Source organism: Malaya genurostris, chromosome 1 (genome assembly GCF_030247185.1).
Source record: "Malaya genurostris strain Urasoe2022 chromosome 1, Malgen_1.1, whole genome shotgun sequence".
In the NCBI taxonomy this organism is placed as follows: Eukaryota; Metazoa; Arthropoda; class Insecta; order Diptera; family Culicidae; genus Malaya; species Malaya genurostris.
The window spans coordinates 31,492,463-31,516,728 of NC_080570.1; the positions used below are offsets into that span (position 1 = coordinate 31,492,463).

The following is a 24,266-nucleotide window of genomic DNA, read 5'->3' on the forward strand; positions in this document are numbered from 1 at the left end:
ATTTTAACTTTTGTTTAAAATCTGGCTGTCGAGTGGTTATTCAATCTGCTGTCAAAAATAACCCTGCTTCAGAGCAGGATTGGTTTTGACAGTTCGGTAGTTTTTTTCCGACAGTAATAAAGTATTCTACTGTAAAATCAATGTTTTTGCAGGGCAGAGTTGTCAATGTTCCAAATTTATCAGACATATGTCAGATTTTTTTTTTATTTCGACAGACTAACAAACCAGATATTTGGCCAAACTTAGCAGATTTCCTCTGATTTTCAAAATTTTATGCATATGGAATACCAGTTTTCTTAGTTCTAGTTGAATAAATCGTCCAATAAGTAGAAAAGTCTAAAATCAGTATCTTTAAAGACATCACAGTGTAGTTGAAAATTTTAGCTCAAGTAGAGTTTAATTTTACGTCTTTGTAGCAATCCTTCCCTCTAACAATTTGCAGAAAATAATAACTAAAACAATCATTTTTTAAATTGCATGGAAGAAATTATTGAAAAATATAGCACTATTTCGTTCACTTCTTCCAGTTTATGCTTAATGAAAAGAACCATTTATCAAATAGTAGAAATTATGCGGCAATTAAAACCAAACAACACAAAATAAAGAATTCGTTCCCTCCACATGCTTAGCTGTGGCAACTCAATTGCACAAAATTGTGTTTTACCCAAAATTGGGCAGAACCCTATCAAATCGATTGATACGATTTCGTCATGTAAATTTACGTCGATAGATGCAAATACACTGAAAATCATTTCTACCTATTTTTGAGGAGAAATCACTCATTGTCGAGCTCTACTATAAGCTACCCAAAATTAGGTCGTTATCTACTCGAACTTTGACTTGATCGGTAAAAATGGGAACCGTGCTTTGTTATAGCATAACACTTTTACTAAACTTACATTTACCTAAATTTTACAATCCAAAAAGATGTAAACATATGTCATGATAGATAGCTGATTTGACTGATATCGAGGAAGACTGAAAATGCAAATTTTAATGTCAATTGCAGTGAAATCAAGTTATCATTCCAGAAAAAATGGCACGCTTTGATTTATGTCATGTGTAATTTTCAAACTTTTTAGAGTGTGTATTTCGTATAACATTCTGAGCAGCCATTATGTTTGCTAGGGCTTTTGGAAGGAGAAATTAAGATTAGTGTGTCCCTTTTTCCAGTATCGGAAATATGTATGTACCCAGATCGCATGTTGACAAGTTTTCAAGAATAAATTTCTCCACTTCATGAGTTCCCCTGCCGGTAACTTCTCGTATCTCGTGCATAATACAAAATAACGGCCAAACATCAAATATTATTAAGCCATACAAAAATGATAAACAAAACATCAACACTCCAACAAGTGGGAATATTCAGCCCTGCCATGGACCAAAACACAAAAAAAACAAGCTTGATAGAAAACAAACCCCTAAAAAGTGAATTTTCGAACCTGAAGTACCCATTTGCATGTTCATTACCTTTATCGATATTGTTATGGAACCTGTTCCTTGTCCAGAGATCTGCCTCTCATCCTTCCCCAACATGTGTTCGACGAACGGTGGCCTACCTGTCGGCTGTAATACTCACACTCGTCCCCTCCTCCTCCACATCGCTCTAAATTATGATATTTCAAGATAAAATAAAAACTGCTAAAAAATAAGGTGGCTGGTACTGGTGGGCCCGTTTCTCCACATCTCCGAACATCGGTTTGTTCGGGAACTGCTCCCTGGTGGCGAGATTGGCATGGCACGGGTCGGGGAAAACCTCTGGAAAACAAAGCGAGCTCTGACGAGATACGGTGGCAGGACCACATCTCATTTGCGAGTGTTAACAAAGTTTTCCAACCCATAGTAGGCGACGTGTGGCGGTGTGTAGTGTTTTTATTGTTATGTTTATTGGAAACGACGAAGTGGCAGCACCGATGTTTTGACTGTCGAACGGTAGCACGTGGCCAGAGGACTGGCATGTTCACAAATCGAAGGGATAAGGACTTTTATTATTTCCTCTATCCCTCTCTCTCCGTGATAATACAATAGTCAACCGACGGGAAGGGATTAGAACTGGTTTAGCTTTTCCGAAGGTAGGTTTTTTTTGCTAGTGTTCATCAGATATGTAATATTCATAATAATTCGGCAGAGTCAACCATCCGACGGCAATCGAGTGGCTATTTCTTGTTTGTTGGCGATAAACGGTTCACTTACCGTGCAACTGAGCTAACGACTGCAGAGTGTTTGTGTTACAGTTGAGAAATCCTGGAATGGTAGAGAGATAAAGGGAAACAGAAGTTAACTTTGCGGGTGATAGAAAATTGCCAGGATGTCAGGACATCAAATCCGAATGAAAATAAGAATATTTGCTTCTAATCAAATTTTCTACATAGAAAATTTTTTTCTTCTACTAACGTTACATTTGTTTACTTGGAAACATACTACTATCAAATACAAATACTAATATCCCTAGGTTCTATACAAACGATTCGTTATTGTTTGGTTCACCGAAAGTACAAGTTGGTCTAGCCCATTTTCTTTTTGTGGTCGTGACAGTTTTGAAATATGTTGAAAATAAATTATTTGGCAACGCTACCAAATCGAAATATGCTTGAGTTAGGTTTTTTACCGTCACTTCTAACCTTAATCGAATGAACACATTTTGACAGTCCAGCAGTACTGTTTGTAAACAGAGATTTTTTTGTTTGTCTGTTAACAATTTGGATGAGACCATTTACGGTACATATCACCTAAATAGAGTTTTAAAACATTTGTTCACGATTGGATACGGTTTGTTTTTTAGATTTATTAAATAAAAGTGACTAGTTGAAAAGTGTAAAGATGATTGTTCAAGACGAGTTCTTCGATTTTTGTTTAAGCTTGTTTGTAAACAGTACCGCTGAACAGTCAAAGATGAATGCTTCACGCTTAAAAATAGTTACTCAAAAATGAGTAAGATCTCACTCATCGACAGAAAAAGTGGAACAACTCTAATTTAGAGTAACTCCGAAGTTACTCAAATTTGAGTTCTTTCACTGGAAACGATATTTGGGTAAAATCTACTCATTTACTGAGTAATACTTTATTTGTACATGTACCAAAAATAGAGTAACTATCACTCAAATTTTGAGTGAAATTTTATTTCACATATACCAAATTTGCAAAACATTGCTCATTTTCTGAGTGTATTGTATTAAAATATTAGGTAATTGAACTCAATGCTATATCAAGTGGTGAAAGCAAATTTGCTCAGGCACCAATCATACACTTATTCCTCATAAATGACATTTGAGCATATTCGGTTTCATTCTAAAGCACAACACGGAGTTTATCATTCCGGTTTTTGCAGACACAACACCGTTTGTGTTGAGTGACTCACCCTCGACATACGCGATCTCACTAACAAAATATGCAACCTGTTGCTACAAATGGTTATTACAACTTTTAGACTGATCTTGCGAATAGTAACAAAAAAAACGAGTTATTGCGTTAAACTCAAATTTAGAGTAGGAGTTACTCAATATCATTGATGATAACTACTCAATTTTTGACGTTTCCATGTATCATTTGAAAATGAGTAACTAGTACTCAAACTTTGAGTAACTTTTTCTAAGCGTGATTGTTCATTTGAGACGTCACGATAAAAAATCTAGTTGCTAACAGCGTTGCCAAGTCATTTTTTCAAAAATCTGTCTCTAACTCAAAAATTTATCTGAGTTTGTATGGGTCTACTATATACCAGGAAATTTTGACCGGGTTTCATTTTACGTGAGCGAAGTAGTAGAAAAAAGGTCTCACCACCTATCATCTAGAGGCCAAAAGCGTAACGATCTGGTCAGAGCTGACAAAAACTGGTAAAATTAGTAAAATCTGGCAAAATTTGTAAAATCTGCAAAAGATCTGGTTAGTTGTCTTGTCTGGCGAAGCGAGAAAAATCTGGCATTTTCCAGATAAATCTGGCAACCTGACAACGCCAGTTGCTAGGAAACAAACAAAATATTTTCAAGTTTTTCATATCGTTCGAATCAATCAAGTGCGAGACTCATGTCTATTGTGGTCAGGCGCGTATACAGGGGAGTGTTTTAGGGGTTCAAACCCCCTCCGAAACTCAAAAAAGTATGATATTATGTAAACTCTTTTTTTCAAATAAGTAAAAAATAAAATGAATAATTTTCAACAAACGACTCCACAATAAAAAAATTTAAAATAATTATATAAAAAGTTCCATTTGTATGGAAATTGATCAACATGTTCTGAAACACCCCCCGACATTTTTTTCTGGGTACGCGCCTGATTGTGGTTATCTTTGTTTGCTGCTCGAGGTTACAAGCCCGACATGATAAATATTAGGATCGATTCAAAATATATTTATCTGTAAGAATCTAGGGCAACGGCTCCCTATTTCATCTGAGCTCCTATTTTCATCCCATCCCTTCACCTCATTACTTTGAACATGAATACTATCTTACAACGTACCTGAACCAAACTGTAAAATGTTTAAAAATAATTATTCAAGCTTTTGTCACCCTTTCTCATTGAAAGAAATGGTTTTAAATTCTTCGGTGATCGTTTATTTTTCATTTGAAACAAACTCAGTTTTCAATTTAGAACCCATTATCGTCTTAAGATTTACAGTTCGTCATGTTTCTGAATATCTACTAATCGATTCGTCTCTAAACATAATCACTATTTCGCAAAATTACACTACTGTTGAATGCTGGATGACTTCATAATAAGTAATGTTCACTTGACACTTGTTTAATTAAGGGTTAAAAACTTAAAAAATTACCCGGCAAGCAATAAAAGTCTGCAAGAATATGAGATGAAAGTTTTTCACTTAGTTCACTTGATTGCGCTTTGTTTTCACCTTGTTTAGTATCGCAAGGTTGCCAAGTTTACTCATGACGCCACAAAGAATTTTGTTCTTCAAATTATCATCAACAAGTATTTTTTGGTATCCGTGGCATTGGTTTAATAATATTATCCATATTTGTATTTCAATGAAACTGTTTCGGCTTCGAATATTACCAGATAGAACGTGTTAAATACTAACGAAATAATCATTGTGGCAAATCTAGTAGCACTGGTTTCATTCCGCTATATGTCAACACAACGCTGCTAAGTGTGTGTGTGTGTGTGTGTGTGTGTGTGTGTGTGTGTGTGTGTGTGTGTGTGTGTGTGTGTGTGTGTGTGTGTGTGTGTGTGTGTGTGTGTGTGTGTGTGTGTTTCATCGACTGTGCTCAGATATGCCAGATATTTTCATAGAAAATATGTAAAAAAATAAAAAGTCTACATCTGTTCTATCTCTATTCGCAAATAAAATGAAATTTCTATCAAAAAATGATGTTAAAATATCTCCTCCTATATCTCCGTACATCATTGCCGCACTCACTAGAATATTCAACGAGGTAATTTGAGTCAGTGTCCATCATCAAATATCAAAAGATTTCCATTTTAACACGTGATTTGTACGTTGAATGATAAACTTTTAAACAACCACTGCAATCAAATACCAATAAATACTCTAAGTCTAACTCTTTACTTCTCACTTTTTATGAACTTGTACAAATCTGTATTAAATTTAGGAAATCTATATAAAATCTGTACTCTGATTTAAATCAGTACGCAAGCGCAAAAATCTATACAACACGGATGAATCTGTGTAAATGGCATCACTGGCTCTGCATTTTGTTTCTAGAAGGGCTAATGCCTCTAAATAGTAACAATTCCCTTTTTTGTTTTTCTTTTAAGTTTATCAAATTAACTGTACAGTAAAATTTTAAATTTATAACGAAAGGAAACGAAAACGGCCCCCAAAAATTTTTAAGCGTCGAAATGATTCCAAACTATCGTTTGTTGTCTTACAGTTGCATTAGGCCTTTTTTAAGAAGAATTCTGACATTTTGAACCTGACAGTGTAATAGTGCAATATTTTGTTTTGATTGCTGTCGTCATTGCTAATTTATAGGATGAATAAAGGACCAACAATGCAATGGGATGAATAAAAATCCATTGAGATGAAAGAAGGGGCAGAGTAGTGAACATATCAGAAGTGCTTTTAGCGGATTTTTGAATACTAGTTTGATTTCCAACAAATGTAGAAATTAAGCAGAAATAATTATAGTGATTTTAGTGACTAAATTTGGTTTTTAGGTTACGTCCCTACAAATGAGATGAAATAGGGCGCCATTACCCTATTTCTTCGCGGAATATCATATTTTTCATTAGTTTTTCTTCGTATTGAAATAAATTACGATTGGGTTCTTCGTTCGCGAAGAACGCCATATTGCAGACGCGCTGAATGTGTTTCCATACGTCGGTTTAAGCTGGAAATTCCTAGAATAATTACTAAAAAGATATCCTCCTCAATGTAGTTTGCTTCTCAGCAAATATTTTAAGTGTAATGTAAAGATTATTCAATTAAATCTACTAACCAATTGTGTCAATTGGAGCAGCAGTTCGTTAGTAAATTCTTTTACTATTTCATCATAATAAACAGTAACCATGGGCAACTGGTTCACCTATCAGTGTTGCTAGTTCTTAAGAAAAATCATTAAAGTACGCTGTCACTATGACAGTGAACCACATTTTGTAGAACGTGTCCTAGAAAATTTGTCCGAGTATTCCGTATTATAATTTGCATCTCCAAATCGTCAAAACTTGTTAAGGTAGCGCTTCGCCGTGGTCAAGTCGAAGCGAGACAACTCACTGCTTCCTCTTGCTTTGTCGCCGAAATTTCACTCTAAATTGCAAATTTCTCCAATACTTACCCGATTCACGAAAAATCAAAAACATACGATTGTAGGTAAATGATTTTACTATGCATTTGGCGAAAAATATTAGTTAGAAAGCTTTTCTTTCGCGAGATTTCGTGCGAGTTTTGTTAAACCTTTTTGTTTTCTTTTTTCCATTTCTCGCTATAAACAACTCGCATATGTAGGGATGTGCTACGTTTTCAACAAAGCTTCAAAGCTAGTAGCGATGAAAATCATTACTGATTTCTGGTTCTACTGAAACATGAATAGAAATTATTTTACAAAGTAGTAACACTTACTTACATTTTCTACTCATCTTTATTCAACGTTTACACAGAGAGAACGGACAACGAAAACAAAAGAAATCTTGTTAGCGTCTACCGCATGTGACATTTTTCACACCCCAATGCATGCGTTGACATTGTGTGCGTGCGAAAGAATAAGGAAAAACTCATTTATTTTTAAAACTCGCACGAAATCTTTCGATAAAAACGTTTATCAGGCACAGTTTATATACGAATCGATAGAAAAATTAATTATCTAGAATCGTATGTTCTTGGAATTTCCGTTTTCTTTACCGTTTTCTCACAATTTTGGGTAAAGTGCGTGAAACCCCGGGATAGGCAGCGAACACCCGTAACCACGGCGAAGCGCTACCTTAACGATGATTTCAGCGACTCGAAATAGGCAATTTTGAAGTTGAAAAATCAACCGAAACAGTTTGAAAATGATGAACGACAACCATTATTGGATGAAAATGATGCCCATACACGACACCTGAAAGCCACGAGAAAACTATAAAAAGTTGGTAAATCGGTTCCACACAAACTGAATGAATAGACAGATGAAAAAAGGCGGGTGGGTAATGTCAGAGACATAACTGGATGTCGTGAATACGAAAACAAATGACATGTTCCTTAACACTTCCGAATATCAAATAGTTGATCAATTGTATGAATTATGCAAGCATTCCCCTTTTCCACATTTTTCGCAAAAACAAAGAAGGCTTCACTTGATCTCGATTACTGTGAATTTCACACAGCGAAAAGTGCAAGAATCTAACCAAACTGTTCTACATTTGCACTAAACTGAGGATATTTTCTTTCGATTTGCGAACAACACATCCTAATAGTTCTTCAGAAAACTTTTAGAGCCATTAGAACGGCTGATTTTTTATAATGCTTTCCAACGATGCTTATTCATCCATCGAAATGACTGGCAGCTGTGACGTAATCACTCTTATCGGAAGCGAAACTAGCTTTGCAAACGGCACAAAATACATCTGCTCGCATTGGCGATAGAATCCAAACTGATTAGATTTTTGTTAGGAGCTTTCTTTTACGTGATTTCGTTTGTAGCATTTTCACTAATGGGCGGTCCTAACGGCTATAAAAATAGTCGCATACAGAATATTAATGTCGATTATTTTATTTCGCATTTGCAAATTTATTGAAAAAAAAACTATCAATATGCTGTAGGGATTCATTTCCAGCATTCAGAAGGGACAAATTGCGTAATTCTCTACGATATTAAACTCGGAACATTTTTCCCAAAAAAAAGCTTCACTTGATCTCGATTACTGTGAATTTCACACAGCGAAAAGTGCACAAATCTAACCAAATTGTTCTTGATTTGCACTAAACTGAGGATAATTACCTGCGGTTTGCGAAAAACAAATCCTAATAGTTCTTTAGAAAAATTTTAGAGCCATTAGAACGGCTGATTTTTTATAATGCTCTCCAACGTTGCTTTTTCATCCATCGAAATGACTGGCAGCTGTGACGTAATCGCTCTTGTCGAAAGCGAAACTAGCTGTGCAGACGACACAAAACACATCTGCTCGCAGTGGCGATAGAATCCAAACTGATTCAATTTTTGTTAAGAGTTTCCTTTATGTGATTTCGTTTGTAGCTTTTTCACTAATGGGCGGTCCTAACGGCTATAAAAATAGCCGCATACAGAATTTTTATGTCGATTATTTCATTTCGGATTTGCATAATTTATTGAAAAAAAACTATCAATATGCTGTAGGGATTCATTTCCAGCATTCAGAAGGGTCAAATTGCGTAATTCTCTACGATATTAAACTCGGAACATTTTTCGCAAAAAAAGGCTTCACTTGATCTCGATTACTGTGAATTTCACACAGCGAAAAGTGCACAAATCTAACCAAATTGTTCTTGATTTGCACTAAACTGAGGATAATTACCTGCGATTTGCGAAAAACAAATCCTAATAGTTCTTTAGAAAAATTTTGGAGCCATTAGAACGGCTGATTTTTTATAATGCTCTCCAACGTTGCTTTTTCATCCATCGAAATGACTGGCAGCTGTGACGTAATCGCTCTTGTCGAAAGCGAAACTAGCTGTGCAGACGACACAAAACACATCTGCTCGCAGTGGCGATAGAATCCAAACTGATTCAATTTTTGTTAAGAGATTTCCTTTTATTTGATTTCGTTTGTAGCTTTTCCACTAATGGGCGGTCCTAACGGCTATAAAAATAGCCGCATACAGAATTTTTATGTCGATTATTTCATTTCGGATTTGCAAAATTTTTTGAAAAAAACTATCAATATGCTGTAGGGATTAATTTCCAGCATTCAGAAGGGTCAAATTGCGGAATTCTCTACGATATTAAACTCGGAACATTTTTCTCAAAAAAAGGCTTCACTTGATCTCGATTACTGTGAATTTCACACAGCGAAAAGTGCACAAATCTAACCAAATTGTTCTTGATTTGCACTAAACTGAGGATAATTACCTGCGATTTGCGAAAAACAAATCCTAATAGTTCTTTAGAAAAATTTTAGAGCCATTAGAACGGCTGATTTTTTATAATGCTCTCCAACGTTGCTTTTTCATCCATCGAAATGACTGGCAGCTGTGACGTAATCGCTCTTGTCGAAAGCGAAACTAGCTGTGCAGACGACACAAAACACATCTGCTCGCAGTGGCGATAGAATCCAAACTGATTCAATTTTTGTTAAGAGATTTCCTTTTGTGTGATTTCGTTTGTAGCTTTTTCACTAATGGGCGGTCCTAACGGCTATAAAAATAGCCGCATATAGAATTTCAATGTCGATTATTTCATTTCGGATTTGCATAATTTATTGAAAGAGACTATCAATATCCTGTAGGGATTCGTTTCTAGCATTCAGAAGGACCAAATTGAGGAACTCACTACGATATTCACCACTTTTGGAAACATTTTTCTTGAACGATTTGTTGTACAGCAGCAGCTATTTTCTTCTCTTCCTCAGAACGCGTTCTGATTGGCTGGTGTTGACATGGGTCAAATGAGATAGGTTTTTCAATAGTGTACTATTGAAATACTTCAATGCTCTTGCTATACACGTTTAAGTTGAAAAATTTCGATTCTATTGGTAGTTAGATTATATAAATCCTTCCACAGATCACTGAGCTATGAGCTTTCAAAATACGAGAAAGGCAAACGCGCCATATGAATTATCCTCTTTGATACTCGTTTATACCAAACATTTCAGAAAAGTTTAATTTTGAACTATTTGAGATTATGTCACACAACTGAAAATTTTATCATAAAATTGTGATCATATTTCCGATGGCATGTAGCAAAAATTATGTTGATTCGTTAGATACAACAAGAGATATTCACGATCAAAAACTTATCACTCTCTCAGAGGGTAAATTTTGAAAAGGCACCCCATAGTAAAGTAAGTCGTATTCACGACAAAAGTGAAATATTCAGTACAAATTTGGTTAGTTCACTTTTGAATGCTACGCCATTCTTTGAAATAGTTATGAAATGGTTTGATGAAGCTAACCGTTTTCTTCGGCTTCGATTTTGTTTTTTTTTTCTGTGGAATGAAATACGTCTCTCATTAATAATATGCAAGAGAGCTGATATCAAGCGTGTATTTTGTAAATTGTTTAACCCTTGCCACCTTCATAAACACCGAACCTCTGAGAATCTTTTGTGCGGGTGCTTCGGTCAGTCCAAACTAGAAGCAAAATGAATCATTGTGATTAATTACGTCGAATGGTTGACCCAAACCATGAACAAAACGAGAGCTTTGTGTTTGTGAAAGTGTGATGTAACATCAAACGGTTTTGCCCCTTTTTTCAGATTTCTCAACAACCGGTTAGCAGGAGTAGGAGCTTGTTTGAGTGAAGAGTATCCGGAAGGTCACACAGCATCACAGGATTCGAGGCGGGGGGGAGGGGGGCAGTGAGTTGGTAGCTGTATTGTGTATCCATTTATATTCATTGCCGTCCCATTTCTGAACGGAGATGAGAGAAGTTTTAGCTGAGAACTACGGCGACAGTTTAATTTATGTGTTACGAAAGATGCCGAACTTGATTTGATGATGGCTTGTTGGTCCGGTTGTTATACTGGGAAAGTGTATCATTAATTCTATCGTAACCTAACTGGCAAAAATCAGGATGAGTGGATTTAGAAAATAGTCGTAATAAATTAGGATGGGGCAAAAACTTTCTGTTGTTGTTAGGGACGTTGCTTTCAATGGTAACCAAGATAAATATATTCTTTGTTTCAATCCTCAGATATGAAATGACCAAATTACCATATGATGTTAGCCAGTAGCTTCTAGGAGGCAGTAGAAATTTGAACTAGGCGATTCGGATACATAATTATGAAACAGATACTGCGATCTTCAGAACGAAAATAGTTTACTATTTGACCCGGGTTGAACTAAGAAGTGAGTTTCCAACTTTTTACGAACTCGCAGAATCCTAAGATCGTAGCTAGGATCTGCCGATTTTCCCCTGTCATCAGTCCAAATAAGATTCGTTCAAACTTGCAAATCGACTGAATTACGAGGATCAGCCTAATGGGGTTGTTCGAGCTATTGATTTTGAATGCAACAATTACACGAGAGTCTCCTTAAGTTGATCTATATTAGGAACCAACATCGAACACGCAAACCCAGAATATAGACTCTATTTGCCTTGATTTGTATTTGTCCAACAGGGTGATACTTCAATCGCTAGTAGGGAAGGGCGAAACTATTTATTTTCTTTATTTTAGGTAGTTTCCGAACCTTTTACTACTGGAAATAGTAAATAAGACGATAAAATTACTCGCAGATTTATCTTAGTCGCGAAAACCAACCAATTTCACGAAAAATACGCAAGGGCGTAAATTCATAATTCACACATGAAGCATAAGTAAACGAAGTCGTAGAAGGGCGAAACTTCTTTTATGTTGATTTATTCAGAAGATATAGAAGGAAAGTGGTAAAATTTGCATGCCTTTTAAAGATGAACAAACAGTTCATCGTCTAATCAAAAATTGATCTGAGAATAAACGAAAATTTCTAAATAGGATTGGAATCCAAAGTCGGAACACTCATCGACGTTTTTCTCCATTTGCTGTCAATGTTAGATTCGTTCTTCTTTGAAAAACAGCTGATATCAGTTGTCCAAATATTGCAGCTCGCTTCCAAAGCTGAACTATTGACGCAGTTGCTTAACCACACTCTTTTTCGCAGAAACGTGGTTACCGAAAAAGAGTTGAGAACAACAACCAAAGAAAAATAGTTTTTCTATGGAGCTTTCTTGAATATCTGCATAACTGGTAACCCTGCTTATGAATTTGACAGCGAGCCAGCGTTGCCAGGTTGCCAGATTTATCTGGAAATTACCAGACTTTTCTCGCTTCGCTAGACACTCTAACCAATTATTTTCCAGATTTTACAATATTTTCTACATTTTACAAATTTTGTCAGATCTTTACGCTTTTAGCCTCTAGACGATAGGTGGTAAGACTTTTTATGCTCACAGGAAATGAAGCCCGGTCAAAATATTCTTATACATAGTTAGACACAGATAAATCCAGTTAAATTTTTGAATCAAGCAGATTTTTGAAAAAATAACATCGCAACTCTGCCACGAGCAGAAAAGAATCAAAGAAAATATTTAAACAGAATTACATTTCGAATTACTCGATTATATAATAATCGAGTGTAATTTTGAATCTAATCGATTTTAAATTTATTCGATTATCTGGGTTATTCTTCGATTACTCGATTATTCATTCGATTATTACTGTGGAATTTTTTAAATTATTCGATTAGCTCAATAATCAATATTAGTTTAATCGATCGATATTACGACATCCCTAAACAGAACCATATGATTGTGTTGTAGTTGTTTTTTAGATGTCAGAATTTTGTCAGTACAGACAGCGTTGCCAGGTTGCCAGATTTGTCTGGCAAATGCCAGATTTTCCTCGTTTTGCCAGACACTCAAACTAACCAGATCTTTTGCCAAATTTTCCAAATTTTCCCAGACTTTCCTAGATTTAGTCAGATCTTACTAGATCTTTACGGTTTTGGCCTCTATACGATAGGTGGGGAGACCTTTTTTTTTTTGCTCACTGAAAATGAAGCCCGGCAAAAATTTCCTCGTATATAGTAGACTCAGACAAATCCAGATAAATTTTTGATTTTTGACAGATTTTTGAAAAAATAACCTGACAACTCGGAGTACAGAAGCAGTTGTCAGAGATGCCACATCTGCTAGAGGTGTGCAAAACAGCTCATTTTGGTGAACAGCTCCGAACCGATCAGCTCACCAAAGTGAATCGATTCGATGTATCAGCTCATCAGCTCTTTTAGTTTAAACTTAAGGTTCATTTTGTGCGCCGTTTTTCTTATGCACCGGTTTTCTTTCATATGCATGATCGAAATTGAATCATTGATTTGCAATGATGCAATGAATGCAATGCGAATTAGTTTATCTTTAATTGATGTCGACTAAATTGAATCTATCCGATCAGCTCGTAGCGTGTTCCCTTCGTCATAATGCAGTGAACTGGCTAGCAAATGAGTGAGCTGGTGAGCTGCGGTTCTTTTGAAAAGAGCTGTGAGCTGTCAGCTCACTTCAATGATTCGATTCACTGGAACAGCTCAGGAGCGAATTGCCCATCTCTAACATCTGCAGATTTGTCTGTAAATCTGCAGATTTCGGGTATAGTGCTGCAGACATTTTTTGTTGTGCAGACTTTTGAAAATCGAGTTTTTCGCATACATTCGTCCAAATTGACAGACTTTTGAAATTATTGCGACTTTTTTTTTCTCGCCAAATTTGTTTTGCGTCTTATACTTAATAGAGAAATTGCTACCAGCAAGAAATGCTTGCTGACTGCAGATTTTTTTTCACATTTACAAACTTTTGAATCCCTGTCTGGCATCTCTGGCAGTTGTAGTTATTGTGACATTTTTGATTCTTGTTTTTTGTGTGCGATATTTGCAATTATATCCATGCACTTTTGGTTTTCGATATTTAAACTTCTCTTCGCCAAGCTTGTGTTCATGTTTTGCATACATGCAGTTATTTTTATAGCGGTAAGTTTCTCTAGTGAATGTGTAAAACATAGCGATTTGTGGTCACTCCGTAGCGAATTCTGCGAATTCAGAACCTGAATTCTAGAACTAAATTCTTGATCCGGATTGTTGAACTGATTACCAAACCTGTGTTCTGGAACTGAGTCTTGGAACTGTTTTCGAGACCAGGTTTCTTGTTCGGAACTGAATTCTTAATTTAAGTTGCAGAATTCCAGTCCAGGATTCAGTTTTCAAATTCAGATCCAGAATTCAGCTCCTAAAATCAATTCTAGAATCCAGGAACTCAGTTCAAAAATTTCTAGAATCTGGTTCCTGAATTCAGTGGACACTTCTAGAATTGTGGAACTGAACTTTAAAACTAAATTCTGGAACTGAATTCGAAACCTGGATCCTGGAATGCATTTTAGAACTGAATTCTGGAAATACAACTGAGTTTTGGATCTAAACTCTGTTTGTGGATTTCGGTCTGTAGTTCCAGAACTTCAGGTTCGGAACTTAGTTTCAGAATTCGGAATTCTAACGCTGAATTTTAAGTCTGAATTCCGAACAGAAATTTTGGAACTGAATTCTGGTATGGACTTTAATTTCAGTTCCAGAATTATGTTTCAAAATTCATATCTAAGCCTAGAATCTATTCCCGAAATTAAGTTCCAGAGCTCAGCTCTAGAATCAAGATCCTATTCTCTGTTCCAGATTTCGGTTCCAGAATCGAGGTTTAGCAACGAGTTTTTAAATTCGGTATAAGTTTCAGAATTCTGACTCTTGTTAAATTATTAAGTTGTTAAGTTGTTAAATTGTTAAGTCGTTAAATTGTTAAATTGTTAAATTGTTAAATTGTTAAATTGTTAAATTGTTAAATTGTTAAATTGTTCAATTTTTAAACTGTTAAATTGTTAAATTTTTGAACTGTTAAATTGTTAAATTGTTATATTGTTAAATTATTAAGTTGTTAAATTGTTAAGTCGTTAAATTGTTAAATTGTTAAATCGTTAAATTGTTAAATTGTTAAATTGTTAAATTGTTAAATTGTTCAATTGTTCAATTGTTCAATTTTTAAACTGTTAAATTGTTAAATTTTTAAACTGTTAAATTGTTAAATTGTTAAATTGTTAAATTGTTAAATTGTTAAATTGTTAAATTGTTAAATTGTTAAATTGTTAAATTGTTAAATTGTTAAATTGTTAAATTGTTAAATTGTTAAATTGTTAAATTGTTAAATTGTTAAATTGTTAAATTGTTAAATTGTTAAATTGTTAAATTGTTAAATTGTTCAATTTTTAAACTGTTAAATTGTTAAATTTTTGAACTGTTAAATTGTTAAATTGTTAAATTATTAAGTTGTTAAATTGTTAAGTCGTTAAATTGTTAAATTGTTAAATCGTTAAATTGTTAAATTGTTAAATTGTTAAATTGTTCAATTGTTCAATTTTTAAACTGTTAAATTGTTAAATTGTTAAATTGTTCAATTGTTCAATTTTTAAACTGTTAAATTGTTAAATTTTTAAACTGTTAAATTGTTAAATTGTTAAATTGTTAAATTGGTAAATTGTTAAATTGTTAAATTGTTAAATTGTTAAATTGTTAAATTGTTAAATTGTTAAATTGTTAAATTGTTAAATTGTTAAATTGTTAAATTGTTAAATTGTTAAATTGTTAAATTGTTAAATTGTTAAATTGTTAAATTGTTAAATTGTTAAATTGTTAAATTGTTAAATTGTTAAATTGTTAAATTGTTAAATTGTTAAATTGTTAAATTGTTAAATTGTTAAATTGTTAAATTGTTAAATTGTTAAATTGTTAAATTGTTAAATTGTTAAATTGTTAAATTGTTAAATTGTTAAATTGTTAAATTGTTAAATTGTTAAATTGTTAAATTGTTAAATTGTTGAATTGTTAAATTGTTAAATTGCTAAATTGCTAAATTGTTAAATTGTTAATTTGGTAAATTGTTAAATTGTTAAATTGTTAAATTGTTAAATTGTTAAATTGTTAAATTGTTAAATTGTTAAATTGTTAAATTGTTAAATTGTTAAATTGTTAAATCGTTAAATTGTTAAATTGTTAAATTGTTAAATTGTTAAATTGTTAAATTGTTAAATTGTTAAATTGTTAAATTGTTAAATTGTTAAATTGTTAAGTCGTTAAATTGTTAAATTGTTAAATCGTTAAATTGTTAAATTGTTAAATTGTTAAATTGTTAAATTGTTAAATTGTTAAATTGTTAAATTGTTAAATTGTTAAATTGTTAAATTGTTAAATTGTTAAATTGTTAAATTGTTAAATTGTTAAATTGTTAAATTGTTAAATTGTTAAATTGTTAAATTGTTAAATTGTTAAATTGTTAAATTGTTAAATTGTTAAATTGTTAAATTGTTAAATTGTTAAATTGTTAAATTGTTAAATTGTTAAATTGTTAAATTGTTAAATTGTTAAATTGTTAAATTGTTAAATTGTTAAATTGTTAAATTGTTAAATTGTTAAATTGTTAAATTGTTAAATTGTTAAATTGTTAAATTGTTAAATTGTTAAATTGTTAAATTGTTAAATTGTTAAATTGTTAAATTGTTAAATTGTTAAATTGTTAAATTGTTAAATTGTTAAATTGTTAAATTGTTAAATTGTTAAATTGTTAAATTGTTAAATTGTTAAATTGTTAAATTGGTAAATTGTTAAATTGGTAAATTGTTAAATTGTTAAATTGTTAAATTGTTAAATTGGTAAATTGTTAAATTGTTAAATTGTTAAATTGTTAAATTGTTAAATTGTTAAATTGTTAAATTGTTAAATTGTTAAATTGTTAAATTGTTAAATTGGTAAATTGGTAAATTGTTAAATTGTTAAATTGTTAAATTGTTAAATTGTTAAATTGTTAAATTGTTAAATTGTTAAATTGTTAAATTGTTAAATTGTTAAATTGTTAAATTGTTAAATTGTTAAATTGTTAAATTGTTAAATTGTTAAATTGTTAAATTGTTAAATTGTTAAATTGTTAAATTGTTAAATTGTTAAATTGTTAAATTGTTAAATTGTTAAATTGTTAAATTGTTAAATTGTTAAATTGTTAAATTGTTAAATTGTTAAATTGTTAAATTGTTAAATTGTTAAATTGTTAAATTGTTAAATTGTTAAATTGTTAAATTGTTAAATTGTTAAATTGTTAAATTGTTAAATTGTTAAATTGTTAAATTGTTAAATTGTTAAATTGTTAAATTGTTAAATTGTTAAATTGTTAAATTGTTAAATTGTTAAATTGTTAAATTGTTAAATTGTTAAATTGTTGAATTGTTAAATTGTTAAATTGTTAAATTGTTAAATTGTTATATTGTTAAATTGTTCAATTATTCAAATGTTCAATTGTTCAATTGTAAAATTTTTAAACTGTTAAATTGGTAAATTGTTAAATTGTTAAATTGTTAAATTGTTAAATTGTTAAATTGTTAAATTGTTAAATTGTTAAATTGTTAAATTGTTGAATTGTTAAATTGTTAAATTGGTAAATTGGTAAATTGTTAAATTGTTAAATTGTTAAATTGGTAAATTGTTAAATTGTTAAATTGTTAAATTGTTAAATTGTTAAATTGTTAAATTGTTAAATTGTTAAATTGTTAAATTGTTAAATTGTTAAATTGTTAAATTGTTAAATTGTTAAATTGTTAAATTGTTAAATTGTTAAATTGTTAAATTGTTAAATTGTTAAATTGTTAAATTGTTAAATTGTTAAATTGTTAAATTGTTAAATTGTTAAATTGTTAAATTGTTAAATTGTTAAATTGTTAAATTGTTAAATTGTTAAATTGTTAAATTGTTAAATTGTTAAATTGTTAAATTGTTAAATTGTTAAATTGTTAAATTGTTAAATTGTTAAATTGTTAAATTGTTAAATTGTTAAATTGTTAAATTGTTAAATTGTTAAATTGTTAAATTGTTAAATTGTTAAATTGTTAAATTGTTAAATTGTTAAATTGTTAAATTGTTAAATTGTTAAATTGTTAAATTGTTAAATTGTTAAATTGTTAAATTGTTAAATTGTTAAATTGTTAAATTGTTAAATTGTTAAATTGTTAAATTGTTAAATTGTTAAATTGTTAAATTGTTAAATTGTTAAATTGTTAAATTGTTAAATTGTTAAATTGTTAAATTGTTAAATTGTTAAATTGTTAAATTGTTAAATTGTTAAATTGTTAAATTGTTAAATTGTTAAATTGTTAAATTGTTAAATTGTTAAATTGTTAAATTGTTAAATTGTTAAATTGTTAAATTGTTATATTGTTATATTGTTAAATTGTTCAATTATTCAAATGTTCAATTGTTCAATTGTAAAATTTTTAAACTGTTAAATTGTTAAATTAGCACCTCTCATCATCAACATCAATGAACTTAATGGCCTTTTTCAGGGCCACCATATTTCTCAAAGAATCGTTTTCGGAAGCGTATATGTGTTAAAAAACAATGTTCATGAGTTTTGATTGGATTAATTTGGCATCTTTAGAACCCACGAAGAAATTAAAGTAAATTTTCGGTTTTCTTAACTGAAAAATAAATTGCAAAACATCTAAAAAATATATAAAAATAACGGAAAGATAAAATTAGTAGAATGTTCAATCCATCAATGGCAATTATTTTACAGAAAATTAAAAGCATAATATGTCCAATCATTAACAAAACAAGAAACAAAATCGTATTATCTTGAGATTTTATCCTAACTGTGAATGTCTGATCCGTGTCACGTTCCTCCCCCTGCACTTCAAAGGCCACCGAAACCATTGACGGTTTCTGGAGAACATGAATGAGCTGAAGAAAATTCAATTTGCAGATTGCCATCTTTAATGGGAACCAGTTAGTAACCGCCATCCGTCCGTATCGTCTGTATCTAATTTACGGCTCCCCGGTCGGGTCCGAGGCAAAAGACCTCCTTCCGAGAAAGTCACCACCGCCATCACACAGCAGTCTTAGGGACACTCAATCTTAACTAGTTGGAGCCCAGCAATAACGAAATCACTGTCCATCTGAGACCCATTAAAACTAGAACCACATTCGCGCCCGGTGGGGGCAGGTCGGCGGGGGGAAAGGGGGGGGGGATGTTGATGGTGCTGCTGATATGCCACCGAAACGCGCCCGGAGAAGATGGTGACGAAAATCTCACTTGAAAGGGGGGAAAACTTAATCCTTAATGAATCCCCTTCACTTGCAGTCAGGACAGTTGGAACACAGTTTCTGTGCATCTGGTCTGTGCCGAAGAGAGACAGAGAGAGAGAGTGATATCTTGTTCCTGGCCATGGAAGACAAGTCGAGTCCTTCAAAGGAATGACTAACAACAATTTTCACTAAACAGACCTGAGAGAAAACGGGAACGCTTTGAAGCATGAATGGGCCCATCAAGGTCGTAAAATTATTAGGCCTTGAATAAATCATTTTCCATCACGGGAACGGAGTTGATTCAAAGTTTGCAATTTTAAATTTTAATGGAGGCATCTCTCGAAAACGTTTTACTATTTTTCATGGTCTGCCGAATGTCCGGCCGGCGGTTCAGTTCGTCGAGATCATTATTATAAATTGTGCCCTGTCCGGTTGGTCGCTTGCATAACCCGGTCTCCATGTTCCGTTCCGATGCGATTCCGATACTGCTGCGCCCCCTGTTCGTTCGTTCGTTCGTCCTGACGGTGTCAGTGAGTGTGTGTGGTAGACCGGCAGTGTGATTAAAAATTTAATTAAACTCATAAATTAAACATGGAATATATACGAAACACTCACATAAATTATTTATGCATAAACTTCCCCGCGTGATACAGTCATTACTGGAGGGGGGCGGTCCGGGGTTTGCCTGGTCCGGACTCCCGGCAGAAATGATTCACGGTGGCATCCGTAGTCTGGACTAAATGAGGTGAGTGCTTTTTCGGCGCGATTTACTAAGTGCCGAACGTTGACGGGACATCGACTCGGTTGGTGGCGAAAATGTTCCGGCAGGACAACTGGATTCAGATTTGATTTCAATAAAGGTAGTACGCAAGCATGAATATTAAAGGACAAAGGGTTTATTACAGAATCTTTTAAGTGTAAACCGTCTTATTGAAAAAGCTTGCATTAATTATTTAATTCCTCTTTCTACAGTTCGCTTTCTTGTCCCGCTCGATACTGTCGATACGGGTCGGACAGTAGCAACAAGACAATTTTGAGATTACCAAGTTAAACGAACAAGAGACTGAAGCATTACTTGAAAGACAAAATGAACCTCGGCACTAGCAAATCTTCTTGAGAAGGAAGGAAGATTGACTCCATAAATTAAACAAGAAAAATACCCATATGTTAGGAAAATAATGACAATGGAAATAGGAAATAGAACATTCTCTTTGAATTAAATATAAAACTACAATCAATGCACTATTGACTTAGTCTGCTAGAAATTACAATAGAATCGGCAAAAATTTTAATAGACGGAAATATGTTTTAAAAGGCGGATGGGTAATGTCATGAGACATAACCGGGTGACGTGAATACGAATAAAATGGACGACACAGTTTCTTTGCTGTTAAAGAACCTAGATCTGAAATTCAGGAACCGAATTTTGGATCCGAATGCTAGAACTGAGTTCTGAAACCTAATTTTGAAGCTAGATTCTGCAGCTGAACTCTAAACCTGAACTGAATTCTAAAATTGATTGTTGAACAGGATCATTGAACCTGTGTTCTGGTACTGAATCCAAGTATACGATTCTGGCTTGACACCGAATTTAGAACCTGAATTCTAACACAGAACTAGCTAGAATTTTAGCTTCCGAATCACGATACAGGATTCAGTTTTCAAATTCGGATGCGGAATTCAGCTCTGAAATCCAGTTCTAGAATCCTCTGATGAATACTAATTGTAAAATAACACATTGTAATTTACAAATACCTTCCCTCTCTCTCTCCCCATGATTTCACACCCCCCTTACTTTTGGATACAAACCCGGCGAACGACCAAAATTAGGTTAAAGCCGGGTATAAATAAACGATATAAAAAAAAACTTCTAGAATCCAGAATGCGAAATAGAACTGAGTTTTGGGACAAAATTCAAAATTCAGAACCTGGATTCTGACATGTATTTTAGAATCGAACATTGGAAATACTACTGAATTCTGAATCTAAATTCTAGTCCTGTGGTTCGGTCTTGGGTTCTAGAACTGAAACTGATTTCCGGATAGCAAATTTAGAACTTAATTCAGACCTCAAGTTCAGTACCAGGATTCAGTTTCAATATTCAGATTCTGGTCCAAAATTCATTTTCGAAATTCAATTCTAAAGTCCTGGTCTAGAATCAAGATTCTTACCTCAATTCCAGATTTCAGTTCCAAAACCCAGGCTTGAGTCATGTTCTGGAATTTGGTTTCAATTCCAGAACTCTGCAACTCGAACCTGGCTTTGGATCCTGGATGAGGAACTGAATTTTGGATCTGGATTCTGGAAATTTGGTCTTGGGTTCTGAAGCTTAATTCCAGACCCTGAAGTCAACAAACGCATTCAAACCAATACCCAAAAAATCCAATTTAAGAAAAAACGAGAAAAGTATGCGAAAATTTTCTAACTGAAGTCTATGCAATATGATAGACTTTCATAAACATATCATTTTCACTTCCAAATCTCATATTTCAACAGATAAGTAATTCTATTAGTACTTTAGTGAACATTTATAGCCCTTAAAAGGGCTGATTTGTGAAATTTTCACAGCCGTTGTTCATTTTTCGAGGCATTTTGCTCCAATGTAAACGACCAGACGCTGGATGACGCAATCGCTTTTGTTTGAAGCGATTGATTCGATTTTTTTAATTTTAAGAATTCTTGGAAGATTAAGACCTTTAAGAATTTCAAAAAAAATTAAAAAAATTTAGCATTTTTAGAATTTTTGTAATTTGAAAATTTTCAGAATTGCTGCAATTTTTGCAGTTTTTATAGTTTTCAAAATATTGAAATTTTTTAGAATTTTCTTTTTACAATTTTTGAATTTTTCAAAATTTTTAAAATGTTGAGAAGCTGTTGAGTTTTCAAATTTCGTAGAATATAAAAATTTTTTTTCGAATTTTCAATAATTTTTTTTCAGAATTTATAGAACTTTTAGAAATTTCAGAATAGTTCAAACGTTAGAGCTTAGAAAAACTATTGGAATGTTTTAAATATTCCGAAACTTTAGAACGAGAATTTCTAGATTTTTTTTTTAATTTTAAGAGAGCTTTTGAAAGATAGATATACTATCTAGAAATTGCAGGATTTTTAGTATCTTTCAAAGTGTTTGAAATTCCAAATTTTGGAATTTTCATCGTATAAGGAATTTTCAAAATTTTTAGAAATTTCACATAGTTATGAGGATTTTCAGAATTGTTGAAATTTTTAATGTTTTAGGATTGGTTTTTAGAACAATTAGAAAAAAATCAAAAATTTAAAAATCTTCAGAATTTCTTAATTGTTTTGAATGTTGTAAATATTTAGAATATTTTTTAATTTTTAGAATTTTCAATTTTTAGTATATTGAAAAATCTTTTTGGCTGTTTTTTATTTTTGGAGTTTTTAGAACTTTCATAAAATTTCAGATTGGTTGATTTTTTTAGAATGTTTAGAATTTCTAGAATTGTTAGAACTGGAATTTCTAGAACTATCTTGAATTTTCAAAATGCGTTAAATTCTCTGATTTTTTTTAAGTTTTAAAAGTTTTGGAAAAACGAGAATTTTTGAAATATTTAGACTAGATATTGTAGCATTTCTGTATTTTTTTTAATTTTGAAACTTTTTGGAATTTTGTGAGCTTTTAAAATTTTGCAATTTTGATTTTTTTAGAACATTTAGAATTTTTATAATTTTCTGAATTGAAAATTTAACATTTTTCTGAATTTTAAATTGTAGAATTTCTTGAGTTTCTTAACTTTTCCGGATCTTTAAAGTAAGCTTTTATTTTTTTGAAAATGCAAAACTCTCAGAATCTTTAGATTTATTAAAATGTTTAAAATTTGTTAAATTCGAAGTGTTGCAAAAATATTTTAATATTTTTATATCAGACTTTTTTAATTTTTAGTATACTGACAAATCTTTTTGGATTTTTTTTTGATATCTGGTGTTTTCAGAATTTTCACAACTTTATAGTTTTAAGAATTTAGAAAAGTTAAGTTAAGTTTGTTAGGAATTTTTAAAATTTCAGATTGGTGGTTTTTTTAGACTGTTTAGAATTTCTAGAATTTTTAGAACAGGAATTGTAAGAACTATCTAGAATTCTCAGAATGCGTTAAATTCTTTGATTTTTTAAAGTTTTATGATGAGAATTTTTAGAATTTTTGAGATTTTAAAAATTTTTGGAATTAATAAATTTTCAAAATTTGTTAAGTGTTTAGAATTCTTGAAGATTCAATTTTTTTTAGAATTATCAGAATTTTTTAAAGTTTTCAGAATTTTTCGAGTTTGTTTTTATTAGTTTCGAAAATTGCGAAGATTTTAAATTTTTTTATAAAGGTTTAGGTTATTTGGGTATTTTAGAACATTGAATTTTTAGAACTTATGGAATTTTGAGAATTTCTAACACATTCAGAAATTTTAAATTTTCACGAATTTCTAGAATGTTAAGAATTTTAAAACTTTTAGAATTTTAAAGTTTTGAATTTTTCAGAATTTTAAAAAAATTTAGAATTTTTAGTTTTTTTTTGGTATTTTTGGAATTTTAGATTTTTTTGAATTACTGAATTATCAGAATTTTTAGAACTTTAGTCTTTGCAGTTTCTTGAATGTTGAAAATTTCAGAATTTCAAAATTTTAAAATTTTTGGATCATAAAATTTTTATAATTTAAAATTTTTAGAATCTACAAATTTTAGAATCTAAAATCTATAGAATTCATTTATTTTTTGGTAAAGGGCCTTTTAACCGGCTGGTCATTCCGGTCCGTTTATTAAAAAAAACTTTTTCGAATTTTTAGTTTTTTTTTTGAAATTTTTGGAATCAGCACCTTTAGGAGTTTAGTCTCTAGAATTTCTCGAATGTTGAGAATATCGGAATATTTAAAATTTTTAGAATTATAAAATTTTTAAAACAGAAGTTTTTTAGGTTTGTTCAAACTTAAACTATTCAGAATTTTAAGAATTTACAAACTTACAATTCAGAATTTTTAAAATTTTTAAAGCATTAAAGTTTTCAGAAATTTTGAAAAAAATTTTGATCTTTCAAAATGTT

General features: G+C 31.6%; 1 protein-coding gene across 3 annotated transcripts in view; it reads right to left on the reverse strand.

Annotated features, from left to right (window-relative positions):
* LOC131436009 (cytoplasmic polyadenylation element-binding protein 2) overlaps positions 1–24,266 on the reverse strand; it is a 701,408-nt gene that overhangs the window by 273,374 nt on the left and 403,768 nt on the right. For all 3 annotated transcript variants that reach the window (XM_058604425.1, XM_058604416.1, XM_058604405.1), the window contains one exon: positions 2,194–2,244. In XM_058604425.1, the coding sequence (XP_058460408.1) occupies positions 2,194–2,244 (51 nt within the window). The remainder of the gene's footprint in view (positions 1–2,193; positions 2,245–24,266) is intronic.